Genomic DNA, 20,466 nt, shown 5'->3' on the forward strand with positions numbered 1-20,466 from the left:
TTCAGGCTTTCAAGAGAAACACTTCTGGAAAGTTAACTTCCACTTTAATGAAAATGTGAACTGTGAATGCTATATCCTTTCTTGTGTGTGTGTATGTGTAGGGGGAGGCAGGGCAAACAGATTAAAGTCTCCTATGACCCCCAAAGAGCAGGAATGAATAATGATGCTTCGGGAAGTGGATGGGGAGACCATGAGACATGGACTAACTTTAGTTTTGCAAGCTAAGATTTGAATGAGGAAGACGATAGAAAAGTTAAAGAAATGAGACATGTACAATGCCTCCCAGCACTGGAGGAGGATGATACAAGATGATTCTGAGTCCAAGGCCAGCCTGAGTATACCTCATTTCATTTCTGTGGCTATGATGAAATGGCCTGACATATATATATATATATATATATATATATATATATATATATATATATATATACATATATCTTAAGGGGAAAGGGGGTTTGTTTCAGCCCACAGGTCCAGGTTACAGTTCATCAGTGCAGAGAAGGCAAGGAGGCAAGAGCCCAAAGCCGCCAGCTACATCACACTCACCATCAAGAACAGAGAGAAATGAATGCATGCATGCAGGCTCACTCACTTGCTTGTGCTCAGGTTGACTGCTTGACTCTTATCAAGTTTAGGACCCTCTGCCTAGGGGATGGTGCTGCCCACAGTGGGCTGGGTCTTCCTACATCAACTGACTTAACTAAAACAACCCCCCACAGACATTTGCATAAGTTAGTCCAATGTCAACAATCCCCCATTGAGATTCTCTTCCTGGGTGATTCTAGGCTGAATGAAGTTCACTTCACTGGCTAGTTTGATGTTGACTTAGCAAAACTATAGTCATTTGGGAACAGGGTACCTCAACTGATAAAATGCCCCCACCCAATTAGCCAGTGGGGAAACCTGTGGGTCATTTTCTTAATTAGTGATGGATGAGGGAAGGCCCAGTCCATTGTGAGTGGTACCACTCCTGGGCAAATGATCCTAGGGTATATAAAAGAGCAGACAGAACAAGCTAATAGGCCGTCTTTCTCCATGGCCAGTACTTCAGTTCCTGTCTTCGGTTCCTTTTCCCAGGTTCCTGTCCTGACGGACTGTTTACCTGGAAGCACAGAAGAAATAAATCCTTTCCTCCCCAAGCACCTTTTGGGCATGGTGTTTTATTGCAGCAACAGGAACCCTAAGACATTGACACTGAAAGCTAGCCATCATACTGTGCTGCAAAGCAAGTTCAAGGCCAGCCTAGGCTGCAGCGTGAATTCAAAACTAGCCAGGGAGCACAGAATCGTGTCTTTAAAAAAAAAAAAAAGTTTGATTCAAACCACCTATTATAACCACTGCTCAGCTTTGTTCTCTTTTTGAATAGCTTACAGAGAGTAAACGAAGCCCAAGGGTTTTTACAGCTCCCTGAATATTCACCTTTAGCTAATAAAGGAAAAAAAAATAATTCCTGAGGTTTGTAGACTTTCACAGTCCTCTTCACCTCTTTATTTAAAAACTTATTTAAAAACTCCTGGAATCAGTTCAACTGCAGGAAGATGGGCAGACAGGAAAAAACAAACAAACAAACCAACAAAAAAACATACAAAAACAAAGTAGATTTCACAGAAACTTGGCAAATTAGTAAGGATTTTAACCTCATTAAAGAGCTCTTAAATATTCTTCCCTGAACTCCGTTTTTATCTCTGAATGCATTTCGGTAATTGAAAGACAATTGGGTGACTTTGGCACAAACTTAAATGTTTGCATGATTTAGAATGCAGAGGCAGCAGAGGCCAGGGTTTTTTGGGTTTTTTGGTTTTTTTGTTTTTTGGTTTTTTTTTTGTTTTTTTTTTGGTTTTTTAATTGCTAATTCTTAAACTAACCTTTTCGCCTTGGAAAACACCAGTTTCTATCAGCCATAATAAAGACAATGCATATATTATTTAGTTGTTATAACTGCAAACAGCTGCTCTATATTTCAGTACTTATCGCCTCGGCTCCGCAACGAACATAAGTAGGAGTGATTATCCTGTAAACAGGAACCTGGAACGCTGAGAAGAAACTTGTTTTCTTAAAGCCAACAACAGATTAAATACAGATGCTGGCTTCCAAATAGGTGACTTTCAGGGCTGGAGAGATGCCTTTCTGGTTAAAAGCACTATTGCTCTTACAAAGGACCCAAGTTCAGTTCCCAGTGGGCAGCTCACAACCAACTGTGATTCCAGCTTCAGGGGCTCTGACGCTCTCTTTTAGCCTGCATAGACCCCTACACTCACATACACACACCCACACACAGATACACATACATAGCTCAAAATAACGACAATAATAAATATTAAAGAGGAAATAGGTGTCTTTCCTTCCAGCCATTTTCTACCACCCCCCTTATTATTTAAGTTATTATTATTATTATTGGTATTTGCTGATCATACTGAAAACAGAGACTGAGTCCTGGGGAGAAGGCTCACAGAGTAAATTAGTGTTTGCCCTGCAAGTATAAGGACCTGGGTTCAATCCTCAGAATCTAGATTTTTTAAAAACCAGATCTGGATACAGGTGGCACACATTTGTACTCTCACTGAGAAGGAAGCAGGCAGGGATCATCAGAACCCGGAGGCTCGCCATCCAGCGACCTTGGCCTACTTCATGAGCAACAGGTCAGTGAGAGACCCTGCCTCAAATAAATAAAGTAATCCAAGGAACAATATTAAAGGTTGTCCTCTGGCCTTCCTGTGTGTATACATACATGTCCATGTGCACCCGCCCCCCCCCCAACACACAACCAGTCATACATATACATTAAAAAAAAAAAATCAGGGCCAGCAAGAGAGCTCAGGGGGTACAGGCACTTGCTATTAAGCCTGATGACCTGAGTTTGAACCCCTGAGGTCTACATGTTGGAAGAAGAGGACTGACCCCCTGAAATCTGTCCTCTGACCTCCACATGTGTGCCGTGTCATGGAATGAGCAAGCCCCTGCCTGGCACATAAGGACCTGAGTTCAATCCTCAGAATCCAGATTTAAAACAAAATAAAAAAATAATCTTGATACAGTGGCATACACGTGTACTCTCAGGGACCCTGAAGCAGAGACGGTCAGAACCCTGGGGCTCACCTTCCAGTGAGCTGAGCCTACATCATGAATCCCAGGTCAGTGAGAGACCCTGCCTCAAAGAAACAGAGTAGACACAAAATTAAAAAAAATACACACCTATATAAATACATAAATGGAAAAATGAAAACATAAAAACCATAAACAGACGCAGGTGGGCATGGTGACATACACCTTTACACTTGGAATTCCAGCACTCCAGAGGCTGGAGCGGGGGAATCACGAATGTAATGTTAGAGCCTAGATCACAGAGCAAAACCCTGGCTCAAAAACCTGAGGAAGAAGAAGAAGAAAGAAAAAAAAAGACAAGATCCCAAGTGCAGATAGACAGCCTATTTCTTAATAGACAAATATTCCATGAGCCCCTCGATGGCAAGATCACTCTGGCTTTTGCCCAGGGGAAACTTCAGTGATGCCGATAATACAAACATGTGATTGACCATACTAATCCCAGTAAGGTGGATCCGTGAGCTACCATAATGATCCCAGTAATACGAACCCAGAATCGAGCCTGGCCATCCCCACAGGATGGATACATGATCGACTTTGATGGTTCCACAGGACGGATGTGCAATCAGCTATCCAAGTACTATGGCTATGTGGTAGGGGGGGCAGCGGAGAGAAGGGGGGACAAGGCGGAGAGTAAGGCTTGCCTGAGGCCTGCTGAGCTTTGCCCAAACAGAAGAAATTAACAATGAGCACATGTCAGCATTCCCACTCTGTTGTGCTAATTTCCTTGCGATATAAGCAAAGCCTTTTAATTAACTTAATATCAATTTCACTTTTCTCACATTTTATTCTAATTATGGGCTGGATTTAAAGCTCACACAGCATAATTTAGAGCCCTAAAATTAACAGCTTTACAACTTTACACATGGGTGACTGCTAAGCCTGAGTGAAGGACGTTGTAGCTTCATCCTGCCATAGGCTGTTGCCGGGGGTTCACTTTCTTCCCTCGCTCCTGGCCACTTCCCCTCTGCAGCCCCAGAACCAGCTGTCTGTCACCTGACAAATCCTTTTTTCACACCTCAGGCTCACTGCGTACCAGTTGTGCCGCCATCAGTGGTGCAGAATGGAGCGACCGGTGGGTGTCTCTAGACAACGTCTTTAAATCTCCCGAGGTCCAGCTTCCTTGCATATGAACCGGTATAATGAGATAAGTAGGTTTGGTGGAGGAAATGCTTTAGATGTTGTGGTTGGAACAAGAAATGTTCCCTGTCGGTGCATGTGTTTGAACACTTGGCTTCCAGAAGGTGGCGCTGTTTAAGGTGGGGGTGTTACAAAACCTTTAGGGGGTGGAGCCTTGCTGGAGGAAGTATGTCACTGGGGGTGGGCTTTGAGGCTTTACAGCCTGGCCTCACTTCCTTCCCTCTCTCCGGCTCTCTCTCATTTGTGTGAAGGGATGCAATGTGTTGTCTCTGGATCCTGACTGCCGGGGTGCTGACAGGCTCCTGCTGCCGTGCATTTCCCACCGTGAGGGAATGCTATACCTCTGGAACTGTGAGCCCAAAACAAGCCCTTGTACCCCTGAGTCGGTCTTCGGCAAGGTGTTTGTCACAGCGATAGAGCGAAACGGGAGCCAATCTCAATAAAAAGTTGTGGAGCTGGATATGGTGTTTGCCCACCCGTAGTCCCAGCACTTGAGGAGCCGAGGCAGGAGGATCGTAAATGAGTTCCCCAATGACAGGCAGATGAACAAAATTTATTCTCTTACAAACTATTAAGTCAGACCATGTCGATAACTCACTACGATTCAAGGGCTAAAAGCTGACCCTGCAAAACACCATGAGAATCCAGATGAATTAATAATTGTGTGTGTGTGTGTGTGTGTGTGTGTGTGTGTGTGTTGTATTTATGAACCTGGCACTGGAGCCACAGAGAAAGGAAGACCCCCGGGGCTCAGTGGCCAGCCAGCCTAGCCTAGTTAGTAAATTCCGTGCCAGCAAGGGTCCCTATCTTAGAAGACTACTCACAGACCAGCACCTGGGGACCCACAGCCAAGGATGACCTCTGACCTCCCCAGGCAAATGCAGACATGTGTACTTGCATACATACATGCACACCCCACACACCAGGGAAAAAAACAGAAAGAGAACAGACATAGAACCCAAGTCTCCTGGTTTGCCTTCGTATCCCTGTACCAGGGAGGGACACCAGGAGAGGAACCTGAGCACACACCCTGTACCTGGACAGCCCCAGGACACCCTTGGGTAAGTGCCAACCACACCGTTAGACCTGCTCTTTGAGGCGAGGGTGGAGGCTCATCTGGAACCCCAGTACATGCTCACTGTTGGCATGTTCCATAGCGACTTAAGGATGTGGCCACCCATCATCGTGACAGAGCTCTGTTACTCAGGCATGGCGAAGCTGGCGCTCCGCAGGTAGGAAGGTTGTTATTAAAAGGGAAAACCTCTATCCGTGGTGAAGATGATGGTCATCCACACGTCATTAGAATCCAAAGACAGATGGAAGGGATTGCCATGGGATAGGAAGGCCTATCCTCGGGGATCTTGCATTTATTCTAAGTGTTATGGGAGTGTTTGGGGCAGGACCTGAAGGAGGAAAGAGGAGGGGGAGAGAAGGAATAAAAGAGTTAGCAAAGGTAATCTTTTCGGTCCTTCTTTTAAAATTTGAGAGAAGGGGCTGGAGAGCTGGCTCAGTGGTTAAGAGCATTTGTGGCTCTTGCAGAGGAGCCGAGTCTGGTTCCCACTGAGCAGAAGAATCAAGCCTCCAGGTTGTGGGGACAGCGGGGTCAGTAAAGCGTTTGTTGCACAAACATGAGGGCCTGATTTGGATCTGCAGAAGCCATGTCAAGAGGCACATGTGGCTAGGCGATGGTGCCGCACACCTTTAATCCCAGCCCTCAGGAGGCAGAGGCAGGCGGATCTCTGTGAGTTCCAGGCCAGCCTGGTCTACAGAGCGAGATCCAGGACACGCACCAAAGCTACACAGAGAAACCCTGCCTTGAAAAACCAAACAAATAAAATAAAATAAAAAAGGCAGATGTGGCAGTGCACATCTGTAATCCCAGAACTAGGGAGATGGAGACAAGGGGATCCCCGAGGCTCACTGGCCAGCCAGTCCAGCTGTATCAGTGATCCAGGGTTCCATGAGAGATCCTGTCACAAAAACTAAAATACAAGTCCAGGGACATGCCGTTCACAGCAAGAGGAGAGACAGAAACACAGGTGTCCAGAAGCTCAAGGGCCGATTAGCAAATACCAAGCGAGACCCAGCATCAACAAGGTACAAGATGAGAACCCACTCCCAAAAGCTATCCTTTGGCCCATGCATGTGCTCCGTGGCACGCACGTGCCTAGACTCACATACAAACGCGCCTTATCTTTCAAGGTAAAAAGCAATTGAGGAAGACATTCAAAGTCAGCCTCTGACCTCTACACCCATGCATGCATATGACCCTGCACCTTGTGCACATGCAGGCGGGGTGGGAGCATATGTGCACATGCGTGGAGAAGACTCCTGGTGGTCAGAAGAAGGCGTGTGATCCTGTGGAGCTGTAGTTGCAGGCGTTCGTGAGCCATATAATGAGATGGTGGAATCTGAATTCTTATCCTCAGGATTAAGCAGCAAGTGCTCTTAACTCCTGAGCCAGCTCTCCAGCCCCTCATGTCCGTGCTTGGTCTAGCAGTAGGTTAAAATCACAGACAAACTGACACTGGCCTATAGCCAAGCACTTGCCTTGCAAGCATGAGGAACTGATTCCATGCCCAGAACTAACATAAAAATATACATGGAATTCCAGCACCAGGGTGTCACTGGCCAGCCAAGCCCTAGACAAGTGGTAGACATTGTCTAAAAAAATAAATGCGAACAGAAGCCAGAGGAATGACAGCCAAGGTTGACTTTTACCTACACAACCCCCCACACATACACACACATGCATATACACCTGTGTACCCATGTGCAGTTGGACACACATGAACATGCATATGCACATACATTCACATGCACACGCTGTTGTTTCTTAGTATCATGCAAAGTCTAGGTATCATTGTCTACTCTTCTATTTCTGGCATGTAGTCCACACCTAGTGACAAGGACATGCTAGCTCATCCATGTGAGTGGCCAGCATCCTTTGTAATAGGACTTGACACACTGCAGGGCACCAAGAGCTCCCAGCGACCACTGTAACTACAGATCATACCAGCCCACATGAGAATCTCTGCTCCATGTGTGGATTTATCTCCAGTATATAATACAGTAATATAAAGCTGATAACTCCATCCTGTACACTCTGTTACAAAACAAACAAACCCCTGGGCTGGACAGGTGGCTGAGAGGGTAAAGCACTTTCCATAGAAGGTGAGGACCTGAGTTCATATCCTAACACACACCCAAAGCCAGACACCATAGCATATCTTTGTAATCTCAGTGCTTATATGTCAAAAGAGAAGGTGGAGGCTGGAGAGTTCCCAGGAGCTCTCAGGTCAGCTAGTCTGACCTATGCAACAAGAGACCTTGTCTCACCGGGCAGTGGTGGCGCATGCCTTTAATCCCAGCACTCGGGAGGCAGAGCCAGGTGGATCTCTGTGAGTTCGAGGCCAGCCTGGGATACAGAGTAAGTTCCAGGAAAGGCGCAAAGCTACACAGAGAAACCCAGTCTCAAAAAAAAAAAAAAAAAAAAGGAGAGAGAGAGAGAGAGACCTTGTCTCAAACAGGGTAGGAAGTGACACCTGATACCTGAGGTGCCCTCTGACCTCCACATGCATACCTGCAATCACACACACACACACACACACACACACACACACACACACACACACACCATACACACATCATACATACATACACACACACACATACACACATCACACACATCATACACACACATACACACCACACACACACATGCACACTACACACACCACACACATACACATATACAACACACACCCACACACACATACACACATCACACAGCACACACATATATACACACAGCACACACACAGACACACACACCACACATACACCACACACACATATACACACAACACACACACATACACGCACACTCCACACACACATACACATACACCACACACATACACACACAACATACCCCATACACACATACACAACACACACACACACACACCACACCACACAATGTACCTATAATTAAATTTAACTAATAAGTGAAGCCCAGCAGTAGTTTAACAATGATAACTACTAATGACAGTCAATTACAATAGACTATAATAAAAGTTATGTGAGCAGCTCCAAACCTCTCTCTCTCTCTCTCTCTTTCAAAAATCTTATTGTACTGCTGATTGCCAATGGCCTCTAATAATTAAAACTACAGAAAATGAAACCGTGGCCGAGGGGGCAGGCTGCTGTAAGAGGCTGCCACTGTAAGTAAGGGGAGGGGTGGGGTTATCAGGAGGGAAAGAAAAATGAAGCAGAAACAGCTTCGGGCAAACGCACGAAAGGGAAAGGGACCACACGTTAGTCTAGCAGGTTCGTGCGACCCACAGTCCAGCACAAAAGCAGGAACCTCCTTAAAACGCGACGAGGCTTCTTTTGCAATATTTTTTTTTTGTGACACCAAACCGTCACCTGTGAATTTTTCGTATGCTGCCATGTCACCATGTCAAAAGACAGGACACGGCACAGCCAGTCTAGACGATTCCCGGCTGTAAGCCCAGGGGCTGGGTGGCGGCCTCGACAGCAAGGATATCAGTCTATGGAGTACGAGAGAACTAAACGAGAAGAATCCCTTCTCATTCCTCTGGGATCATATAATCAGGGCCATGCTCTGCTGTCAAACAGTCCCGCTGTTCATTGGCTTGCTTGGGAAGTATTTATCGAGCAAGCGCTGTGGCCCAAGACACCTATGGAAATCAGGAATACGATGGGGAGTCAGCACACAGGTGCCTTTTAGCCAGTTGGCATTGCCACAGCTGCCACTGGCATGGGCATTCGTGTGTGTGTGTGTGTGTGTGTGTGTGTGTGTGTGTGTGTGCATGTGAACACATGGGAGCACGTGTGAGCAGTGTGCACAGATATGTGGGTATTCCCATCTCCATCTCCATCTCCTTGGGTCTTCCCATCTCCATCCCCACAGCACTGGGATCATAAGTGCATGCCACCACACCCAGATATGTTTTTTTTTTTTTTTTTGAATGGGGCGTCTGAGGATTTGAATTCAGGTCCTCATGCTGAAACAATCAAGCAGGGTGCCAACAGAAAGAAGTGCCACCCCACCCCATCCCCTGTGTTTTTATTCTCCATTCATCCTGACATAGCATGACCCCACTTTAGAACTAAAAAGTGAAGCCACTGACCTGAAATCGCAGCATTCATAACTTGACAGATCTGGAAATGAGACTGGCCCTGTCTGACACTCCGCCACAACCCTGCTTCTGCAGGCGTCTCGAAGACTCGCAGGTTGTCTGTCTCAGCTGTCTCGGGGCCGCAGGCCTGCCTCGCCTGTGCTCCTTTTTTCTCCTTGTCATCCTTCACTCTCACGGCTAAGCCTTCTCCCTTCCCAATAAGGAGTCTCCTGATTTGGCAGCAAGCAGAGGTCTGGGGCAGTTGGATCTCTTCGATAATGATGGTGGTGATGATGGTGATGATGGTGATGATGATGATGGTGATGGTGGTGATGATAATGATGGTGGTGGTGATGATGATGATGGCGATAATGACACAATAAGGATGATGATGATGGCTGCTTCCCCTGCTACCCCTGGGATGGGCAGGAGGCAGCTGCTCCCCACTGACAGGGTGTCTGACACCCACATGGCTCAGACCTGTCTGCATGTCCATGCTATCCAAGAATAGAGCTCCCCATTTCTCCAGGAGGAACCAGCCTCAACCAGATGCCAGAGCTCAAGGAAAAGCACCTGGCTCCAGTACCTGGATTCCATCCATGGACCAAGCCTTCTAAAACACTGGCCAGCCTTGTCTCCAGGCCCTGCTGAATGCCTAGACTGAGCATAGAGAAGTCACACAAGCTTGGTTTCCTTCTAGTCTCCTTTACAGCAATCCAGTTTTGTTGTTGTTGTTGTTGTTAATTTTTATTTTTATATATGTATATGTTTCTATGTATGCAGATACCCTCAGAGGCCAGAAGAGGTTGTTAGATCCCCTGGAGCAGCGGTTCTCAATCTATTGGTACCCAACCCTTTGTGGGGATCAAATGACCCTTGCACAGGGGTTGCATATCAGATATCCTGCAGGTCAGATATTTACATGACAGTAGCAAAACTACAACTATGAAGTAGCTGTAGCAGGAATCTTAAAAGTTCTTATTAATAAAATCAAACGTGAGGCCAAGCATGGGGGTGAATACTGGAAGATCAGAGAGACAGAACGAGCCACAGCTAACTTCACCTGGCCAACTTCTCAGCTGATCTTGTTTCCTCAGACTGGAAGCCTCTGTGTCCTCATATCCGAATGGCTCTCAGCTGAACTGTGCTGCTCAAAACCTAAAAGCTTAACCAGCCAAAATGCTTAACCAGACAAATGCTTCTAGTTTCTGGTCCTCACGCCTTATATACCTTTCTGCTTTCTACCACCACTCCCTGGGATTAATGGCATGAATCACCATGCTTGGCTGTATCCTTGAACACATGGATTTCTGCCTCTGGAATGCTAGGATTAAAGGCGTGTGCTACCACTGCCTATCCTAAGTATCTAGTGGCTGTTCTGTCTCTGACCCCAAATAAGTTTATTAGGGTGCACAATATTTTGGGGAACACAATACCACCACAAGTAATAACAAAAATAATTTGATGGCTGGGGGGTCACCACGACACAAGGGTCTGTATGAAAGGGTTGCATACAGTATTAGGAAGGTTGAGGAGCATTGCCCTAGAGCTGGAGTTACAGACGGTTGTGAGTCACCTGGTATGGTGGAAACAGAACTCCAGTCTGCTGCAAAAGCAGCCAGTGCTCTTAACTACTGAACCATGTCCCCATCCCAGTGGTTGAGGTTTTTAAAGATGTATTTACTATTCTTATTTTGTCTGTATGACTGTTTGGCTGCATGGAGTTATGTGCAGGTCTGGTACCTGTAGAGGCCAGAAGAGGGTGCAGGACCCCCTGGTACCTGTAGAGGCCAGAAGAGGGTGCAGGACCCCCTGGTACCTGTAGAGACCAGAAGAGGGTGCAGGACCCCCTGGTACCAGAGTTAAGGGATACTGGGAACCAAACCCCAGTCCTTTATAAGATCAGCAAGTGCTCTTCTCACTGATCCTTCTGCCTGGCCATGCAATGGTTGGTTTTAATACGAACATTCATTGTCTTCTCCTCCCCCCTCCCCAAGGAAATGCAGCTACCACTCAGCATCCACGGTCGACGTAAAAGTCGACCGCTATCTAGGTAGGAAAAGGGAAACAATGCTGGGCTTGGCTCTGTCAGTCACCAAAGACAGTCTTTTTCCTTTTCTGGAACTCGCTCTTTAGACCAGGCTGGCCTCGAACTCACAGAGATCCGCCTGCCTCTGCCTCCTGATTAAAAGCATGCGCCGCCGCCACCGCCACCTGGCCACCAAGACAGTCTTGGCCTTGTCTCTGCTAGTCGAGTGCTTTCATAGCATTCTCAAAGCCTCAGATTCTATCCCAGCATTGGAAACAAACAAACTGGTCATCGTGATGCACACCCATCCCCCAGCACCATAGAAGCGAAGGCAGGAGGATCATAAGTTGTTGGTCACCCTCGGCTGTATAGGGAGTTTGAGACCAGCCTGGGCTGCCCATAATCCTGGTTTTTTCTGGCTCTAACCTGCAGTCAAGAGAGAGCAGATTTTCCCCTGTGCCCACTATATCAATTCACTCCACCTTGCCTGGAGAATTTTGGCGCACAGCCCTTGGGTTATCTGGGAATGTTTTAGTTTTTGTCCTTTTTTTCCCCCCCACTTCTTCTTTTTTGCAGTTTTAGTTTTTCAGCTCCGTCCACTCATGTGGCTTAGAGGCAGGAGCAGGGTAGGTAATTTTGACTTCTATTTCCGCAAAGATTTTTCAATTTCTCCAAGCAACCCGGCTTCTATTCAATATCCCTCTGAAATCTAAATTTGGAAACTAACTCGAAATCAATTGCATTTCCTCTTACGACACAGCTGCCCAGGGCTGACAGAGAAGAGGGCCGAAGCTGGGGGTTCCCACTTCCAATTCACTGTGCTGGGGGACTCGGAGGCGGGAGTGAGACTTGCATGGGCCCCCCTTCCTGTCCCTACCGCTCCTTCCAAGGGTCCTGGAAGAAAGGGGGAGAGGCATATTCCTAATCCTCCACTCGGCCCTTCTCTCGCTCTATCACACCAGCTGAATCTAACAATATCTCTGTTTCTCACCTTTCTCATCCCTAAAATGAGAGGAATAAATAACTTCCTTAGAAGGTGATGGAAAAGGTGACAGGGAACCGAAAATCACGTACCTCATGACTGGGGGAATTCCAACAACAAGGAAATCAGTGTCTGGGTCTATAAGAACCATCGGGCAACTGCTTTAACAGATTTTAAAAAAAGAGTTTGGCTTTCTTCTGTATGATTCTTAAAAAGGTTTTTCCAGATGTTCTATGAGCTGATTCCATACTGCAGAAAAGAATATTAAACTATAATTATAATAATAAGTCATACACCCAAATACACCAATGCTGGCTAGTGTCTAACCTGGTATAGTGTCTAACTTGGTATACCACCTCACTTCCAAGCTCCTTGAAGGCAGGAAAAGACTAGATCAAATTGCCGGGGGATGTCTTTCTGTATGCTGTGAATATCTGTTGTTCCCATTGGTTACCAAATGGACTGCTTTGGCCTATGGCAAGGCAGCTTATAGGCAGGCGGGAAATCCAAGAGAGAGACAGGAAGAAGAAAGGCAGAGAGGGGAGACGCCATCCTGCTGTCCAGGGAACAGCATGTAATGGCACACAGATAAAAGCCACAGAACACATGGCAACATATAGATTAGAAATGGGCTGAGTTTAGTTATAAGAGCTAGCTAGCAAGAAGCTTGAGCCATAGGCCATGGCCATGAGTTTGCAAATAATAAAAGACTCTGTGTGTTTACTTGGGGCCCAGCGGCTGGGGGGTGCGAGTGGGAGAGTCCCGATCACCGGCAAAACGGGACACAGAAAAACTTCTGACTATACCAAGGTGGGGGAGGCAAGATGTGAGGGCTAGAGGGGTGGAGAGGGTGCAGATAGTAAGGGCAAGATGGAGAGAGAAGACAGAGAGGAAGATGGTGTAGACAAGACGATGGGAACAGCATGGCAGAGGCAACGTGTCAGGCCCAAGAAAACTTTGGCCAGATGGCAGAGCCAAGATGGCGGAATTGAGATGATAATAGGAAAGATAACAGAGGCAATATGATAAAGACAAGGTGGCTTTCTTACACTCAGTCTTCCCAGCTAAGTCTCCCTTCACCACACTACCCATCCCAGCCTTTGCAATCTTGGGGTTTTATTTTTTTCCCCTGTGGTTGTCATCTCCTTCCTAAAACCTAGTTCCCATCCAGCTATCAATAAACCTCAACTGCCCACCATATATGCGAGGCACAGATGGGAAGAGACGGGGTAGGATGTAAAAGTCTAAAATAGGGCTCCAGCCCTTTAAAAAAAAAAAAAAAGAAAGAAAAAGAAAACCTTGAGTCATTTCTGGACTCCAAAGTTAAACCCACTGAGGCATAAGAGTTTGGGATAAGACTGCAAAGGGACAGATGGTCACTAAAGCCTTGAGCAGCTCAAAGTAACAGGACTGTTATCCACATAACATTCGGCAACCCTCAACCACAAGAGCCAACCAAGCCTGGAAGGGCGGACAGAATTGAGGACTGTGCAGAGAAATCGGCATAACAAGCTCTTCTCAGAGACAGAGTTTCAATGCGTAGGCTATGGAGCCCAAGGTCAATAAGAGGTGTGCATCGGCAGAGAGGAAGCCAATCACAAGAACCAAGATGGAGATCCTCAGAGAACGGCCTGTGCAGACCTGTGATCCCAGCACTGAGGAAGTGTAGGCAGGAGGATTATGGGGTTTAAGGTCATCTTTGGCTACTTAGGGGAGTTTCAGGCTAGCCTGGGCTACATGAGACCCAGCCTCAAAACAAGCAGAAACAATCAAGCAAACCAAAACCTCTCCAGAGGAAGGTGGAATCTCAATGAATTTCTCCTGCTAGACCCAAGGGACCACAGGAGAGCTTCAAGTAGCCAGAGTGGCTTTTTGTTTGTTTATTTGTATGTCTTTTGTTGCTCTGGAGATCAAACTTGGGACCTTGCACATACTAGGCAAGCATTCTACCACGGAACTATATCCCTAGACCAGCTCTGTGCAACTTAAAAAATGCCAGCTTCATATGGCGCTGAGCTCCTGCTATGTCCTTAGTGCCTAGCTCCAGCTGAGGGATAAGGAATCCTGGGCTCTAGGTCTCCTTCTTTGTTGTCAGTGGCAATGGGTGGAGACAGGTGCTCAGCAGGAGCCCTGACAAAGCCTTGGTCCCATCTCTCCAGCACACCAGGAAGAGCCCTCCTCCCCCTCCCCCAACCCCCCCTGGTACAGCAACCAGCCTGGTATAACAGACGGAATAAGCAGTCCTCAAAACAAGAACAGACAAAGACTGGCACCCCTGAGGGCAGGGTGGAGATGGAGAGGGTCTCCTCCACAACACAACTTCTCCTTGCTCTTACCCTCCAGGTTGCCTGTCCCTACAAATCCGGGAAGACAGATTCTGCTAAGTCCCGGGTTGAAGTCAGAGCTCGCCTAGGAAAAGCTCTCAACTGGACATCACTAAGCCAGCTTCCAGCCTTCCTCTTCTAGCCCCCCACTCAACCAGTCAATTTTCTTCTACCTTCCTTCCCACCTCCATTCCATCCTTCTTTCATGTTGAGACAAAGTCTCATGTAGCCCAAGTTGGCCTTGAGCTCCCCAGGAAGCCATTGATGGAGTCTTAATCATCCTTTCTCCTCTCTAGAGCAGAGCTTAGAAGTTTGTGACACCACTCCGGGTTTATGTGGTGCTAGGAATGGAACTCGGGACCTCACACAAGCTAAGCAAGGGCTCTACTAACTGAGCTACAAATTCTCTGCAAAGCAAAGGGCTCAGAGAAAGAAGCCAGACCTAGAGCCCCTCGGAAGCAGACTGTGGCTTCTCACAAGTTGTACCCAGCCTGCTTGCTGGCTTTGTAATTTGAGTGTATCTGCTGCCCTTGATAGGTTTGGTATAGGCAGAGCAGTGTCTGTCTGATGGAGAGTGAGAAGTTCACTAGAGACAAAGTCTCAGACCCTACTCTCTGCCTATTGAAAAGAAGCCCCTAGGATGTGTATCCCTGAATTCTGCATCCACATAGACCCTGCAAGGGAGTATGATAATAAAGTCTAGGGAGGTGAGTGGGAACAGCACTAAGAGCCCCCGCCCAAAGGTAACAAGTTCCAGAGTCATTTTAAACCCTGATGGTCACTGGGTGACTGCCAGCAAGTCTCAAAGGGACAAAGAAGGGCAGGTGCCTCACAGGGTTATTGCCAATACTAAGAGGGTCAGGCACATGTGCTACCCTTTAAACACATCACATAGGGACCCAAGAAAATGGCTGCTAAGTTAAAGTGCCTGCTGCATGGGACTTGCTAGCATTTGCCTATAATCCTAGTGCTGGAGAGGCTGAGAAAAGATGGTCACTGGGGCTTGCTGGTCAACCCGTGTAGCCAAAATGGCAGGCTCCAGGTTCAGTGAGAGACTGTGTCTCAAAAAATGAGGCAGAGAAGTGACTGAGGAAGATATCAGACATTGGTCCCCAGCTTCCACATGTATGTTCCATACATATGCAGTCACATCATAATAAATAAGTAAACAAATAGTACCACATAGAATTTTTATAATTGCCATGAAGGGGTGCGACCACAGCCTATATCATGTCCCTAATGGAAACTGTTACTAAAATGACCTATGTCCCTGCATGTAGTTTGAGAGTGGGCATACTCTGGCTATTTGGGGGGTGTCTTATGAGTGTGTTTCTGTAGGTATCTATGCAGAAAAATAATTCCAATGCCCCTGCTCTTCTTTTTTAGCCAGGCTGGCCCAATACTTCTCATCCTCCTGCCTCACCTCCAGAGTACTGAGCCCACACTCTTCTAGAAATGAACTGAGGGATTTAATCTTGTTCTATTCATTTCGTCTTGAGGTCTCTGGGAGAAGAGCTTCCACACGACCTGGGTGGGCTGCCCTGATGGTCTGGTCTCATTACCTGCAAAAGGTACAATTAGGGCCACAGCTTCATACCAAAGGCACAAGTTCAAAGCCCCCTGGATACTTACTTAAGAAGACTATGACATTTTTTTCAGGAGTGTAGGAGGCTGCCCACATCCCTCACCTGGGATTATCTGGAAGGGATCACCAAAGGGCGAGAAGAAAGTTGTCTTCCCCAGTCCTCTGCCACCAGCCTCATGCTGGCCTGTGACTCTCACCAGTGAAGTCAGGTTAAGTTTGGTCCCCAACCCACGTTTACATGGATCTATCTATGTAATCCATTTATCAAAAAACCTTATATACTTTAAAAGTCAGAGTCTGGGGCCAGGGAGATGGCTTAGTGGGTAAAGGCAATCAAGCCTGGGGACCTAGGAGCATCCAGGACCCCGTGGTAGAAGAAGAGACAGCTCTCTCCAGTGAGTTGTTCTCTAGCCTCCCTGTGTGGTCTGTGGTATGTGTGTACCCTCCCCAAATACACACAACACCACACACACACACACACACACACACACACACTTTTTAAAAAGCTGGGCATGGTAGCATGTACTTGTAATCCCAGAGCTAGAGAATAGAACCAGCTGGATCCCTGGGCATGCTGGTCAGCCAGCCTCACTCTGTTAGCACCAGGTCAGTGAGAGACCCTGTCTCAAAATATCCAAGGTAAATGAACCTGAAGAAAGACATTCAAGGTTGACCCCTGCCCTCTACATGCACACACACACACACACACACACACACACACCTGCACACAGACACATGAAAAGAAATCTGTGCCTTGTAGCCAAAAACATGGGCTCTGTGGTCAACCAACCTCTAAAGTACTACTTACTAACATCAGTACACAGGCAGCTTGGTTAACCTTCCCCAGTCTGGTTGGCTGGGTTCTCCTGTGGGGAAGGGGCCGGAACCTCCCCGGACTAATGGTAATGTCCTGCCATTACACGTGCGGATTTGTAATGTCTCTCTAGGACACAGCCAAGACTTATTACCAGTCATTACAACAGCTGACAGTTCCGGGCCATTGGAACACGCAAAAGATTGGGAAGGGAAGAAAGTCAGACTTGTGTACTCGCAACCTCTTCTTTATACTAGATAGGCTACGGGACACTGTGAAGACAGCAAGTGTCCAGGGACCATCAATCCCTTGGGCCTCGTGGAAACAGTAAATTAGCTCCCCTGATCCTGCTCTTTGATGGTAACTCATTTAGAATGTTGTAGATGGGACAGGTTCTGAAAAATGCTACAAACCGAGATGCCTCCTTGTCTGGCTGAACTTTGTGAATGAACGCCTGCTTCCCAGACTCGCTGAGGACTTGAACCTCCGTTGCTGCTTGGTTCAGAATATCAACCCGCACCCAAGCAGAGGGCAGGGAAAAGTCTGCATTCTTAGTGATTCATTCAACCTAAAGGAATCATGTATTCATCCAAGCCTTCACTTTGCAAGCCATGGCACCAGCTTTCCCATCAAACACCATGCACTGACAGCTATTTCTTTTCTAGACGTCCCCAGCCCGCAGTCCGTCCTGCCTAAGCTAGAGTCACAAGCAGAGACCAAACTTCCAGCTTGAGCACATCATGGGAAAGAAGCAGGTAGTGGTTTCTACAATCATCCCAGACACGGAGCCAGAACGAAAGTGAGAAATCAGACGCGTTCAGATGCCAGCTTAGAGTACACAGCACAGAGAGCCAGGGAGATCACCCTGTGCCCCCGCACGCACCACGACCCATGGGCGTCAGGGCACGTCCTTACCATTAAGCTGCCGGTAGACGATGTCCTCCAGCAGCGACAGGCGCTTCAGGACCGCATCCTGGATGGGGCTGGCGCTGTGCGCGCTGAGGTTAGCCACCTCTGCGCGAGGCCGGATCTCGTGGAAGGCGTCTCCGCTGCGCACCGCGATAGGCCGGCACTTAGCCAAAAATATCACGAAGCCGGCCACCGCGATCAAGTTCAACACCAACAACACTTTGACTCTCCTCAGTGAAGCCATCAAACAACACCGCCGGTCCTTTCCCTGGACCCACGCCTCCACCAGCCTCACCTGCGAGGCGCAGGGCAGCCTGAGACCGTGCAGACCCCTCACACCGGACAATGGCCAGGGGGTGGGGAGGAATCCCAGCTGCTGCCGGCCACAGAATGCCGATGCTCAGGCGACAGAGACACGGCTATTGGGGACCAAGCGTGGATCACATGGAAAGCCCCTGGCTTGCAAAAGTGTCCCTGAAATGCCTGCTCCGTCCACAGCACGCAGTCCCTTCTAACAGGCAGCCAAAGATAAAGGTCCCAGGGTCTCTCCTCGCTGCACCCAGAACAGGTTGCCTTTGGACTTTGGACCTCTGGAGACGGTGGACCTTCAGGGACAACCCGGCGGTAGTCTGGATGCTCCGGAGATGTGGCGGGAGTGGCGCGCAGGTGCCCGGCTCCTGCTCCGCGCCCGCCGGCGGAAGAGCGCGCCACTCCTGGAGTTGCACCGCCAACACTCTCGCCCGCAGGCGGCCGTCTCCGGGCGAGCACAGCGTTCTTCAGCGGAGAACCGGCTCCTCCGGGCGGGTGTCTTTGTTCAGCTCACCGGCCCTCTCCATCACTCCGGGAGGAGGAAAAGCCCGTTCCCGGTGCCCGCATCCTCCGGGCTCCGCAGTCACGCTCAAATCTCAATGACTCTCTCAAAGTGGGGGGGACAGCAGGAAAGGGGCGGGAGCAGGGATCTAGCGCTACGTCCTCTCCGCCCCCACCCCGCCCGCAAAACTCACCAGTGCGCACAGCGCCACGGGTTCCCGGACACGTTCCAAGTCCCTACAGGAGCCTCCAGGCCTGCCGGACACACTGGCCTGTCTCAGGAGGTGGCGTGTGGCGAGGCTGGCCGGAAGGAGGAGTCGGACCTCCAAAGTCACACCAGTTTTCTACACGCTTCTCTAAACGTCGCGGGGGAGGGATGCGCGCTGGTGCCTCCGCCGCCTGTCACCACGGCCCGTGCAGCTCGTCCCAAGCCCCCAGGGGAACCAAGATCCGAGCGTCCCGATCACCGGGCGCAATGACACCGCGGCTGCGACACTGAGAGTACACACGGTCCCCTAGGGGATGGTAGGTTAGACCGGAGCAGCTAGGAAAACAGGAGGGGATGCTCAGGTAGCGACGGAAGGCGGGGCGCGGTCCCGAGGGGAGCGGCTGCAGCGCCGACTCCTCCTCCGCGGTCCCTTGGCCACCCTCTTCCCCGAGAGACAGTCGCCACCGCCGCTGCCACCCGCAGGCTGCGGAGCGCACCGCTAGGGGAAGCTGGCCCGCTCTTGCGCGCGCACCCGGAATGGGTGGGGGCGTCTGGAGAGAGTGGGGAGCGCGCGGGACCCGGGAGCAGTCAAGTCATGTTGGCTGCTAAAGGCTGTGAGGGACCCTTGGGGTTCTCAGCGCTCTCTAAGCAGGCGGGTTTGTTCCATCCCGGCAGACGAGGGAGACGTCCCTTTCTCTTGGCTAAGCCGCTGTGCATAGCTTGGCCCGGAATGGCTAGAGGGAAAATCTGGCCTGGAGACTCGGATTCCGCTACTTTCGGAGCCAGGCCTTGTGTCCTTCTTGCCAGGGCCCTGGGAGACTTCTGACCATCTGAGTTGCTGCTTCTGTGCTTACCCACGCTTCCGTAAACATCTTAGTAGTAACACACGGATTTATGACCCTGCGGGGTCTCCACAACCTCCTCCTCCTCCGTTTCCCTAGACACAGCAGTGCCAAAGACTGGAATCTAAACCTGCCCTCTGAATCTTCAATTTCTTAGGCCAGAGAAAGAAACCAGACTGCTGACAGATAAGAGTCAGCTGAGTGAATTCAGGGGCTTCCACTTCATCTTACTACCCCACTAAAGTTTGTTGTTGATCATGGGTTGGTTTTGTTTGGTTGGTTTGGGTTTTAGGCTTCTTATTGGGGGCAGAGCAAGGGCGAGTGGGTGGGCTTGGGGTTTAGGGTTAGGATGTAGTTCAGTGGTTGAAGTTGAGTGCTTGCCTAGCTCTTCACAAACCAGGCTTGCTGGTGGCAAACCTATGATCCAGCACTTGGGAGGTGGAGGCAGGAGGTTCAGAAGTTTAAGACATCCTTGGCTACAAAGTAAGTTCCAGGTTAGCTTGTTTTTGTTCGTTTGTTTTTTAAGGGGAGAAAGGCTATTTTTATTTTTGGCTTGTTTAGAGTTTGCTGGGAT

At 48.7% G+C, this 20,466-nt stretch overlaps 1 protein-coding gene across 1 annotated transcript in view; it reads right to left on the minus strand.

Annotated features, from left to right (window-relative positions):
- Galnt17 (polypeptide N-acetylgalactosaminyltransferase 17) overlaps nt 1-18,290 on the minus strand; it is a 442,799-nt gene extending 424,509 nt beyond the window's left edge. The window contains exon 1 of the mRNA XM_028870135.2: nt 18,039-18,290. Coding sequence (XP_028725968.1) covers nt 18,039-18,276 — 238 coding nt within the window. The 5' untranslated portion in view covers nt 18,277-18,290. The remainder of the gene's footprint in view (nt 1-18,038) is intronic.
- Nucleotides 18,291-20,466: the final 2,176 nt, after the last annotated feature.

This window comes from Peromyscus leucopus, chromosome 23 (genome assembly GCF_004664715.2).
Source record: "Peromyscus leucopus breed LL Stock chromosome 23, UCI_PerLeu_2.1, whole genome shotgun sequence".
Classification (NCBI taxonomy): Eukaryota; Metazoa; Chordata; class Mammalia; order Rodentia; family Cricetidae; genus Peromyscus; species Peromyscus leucopus.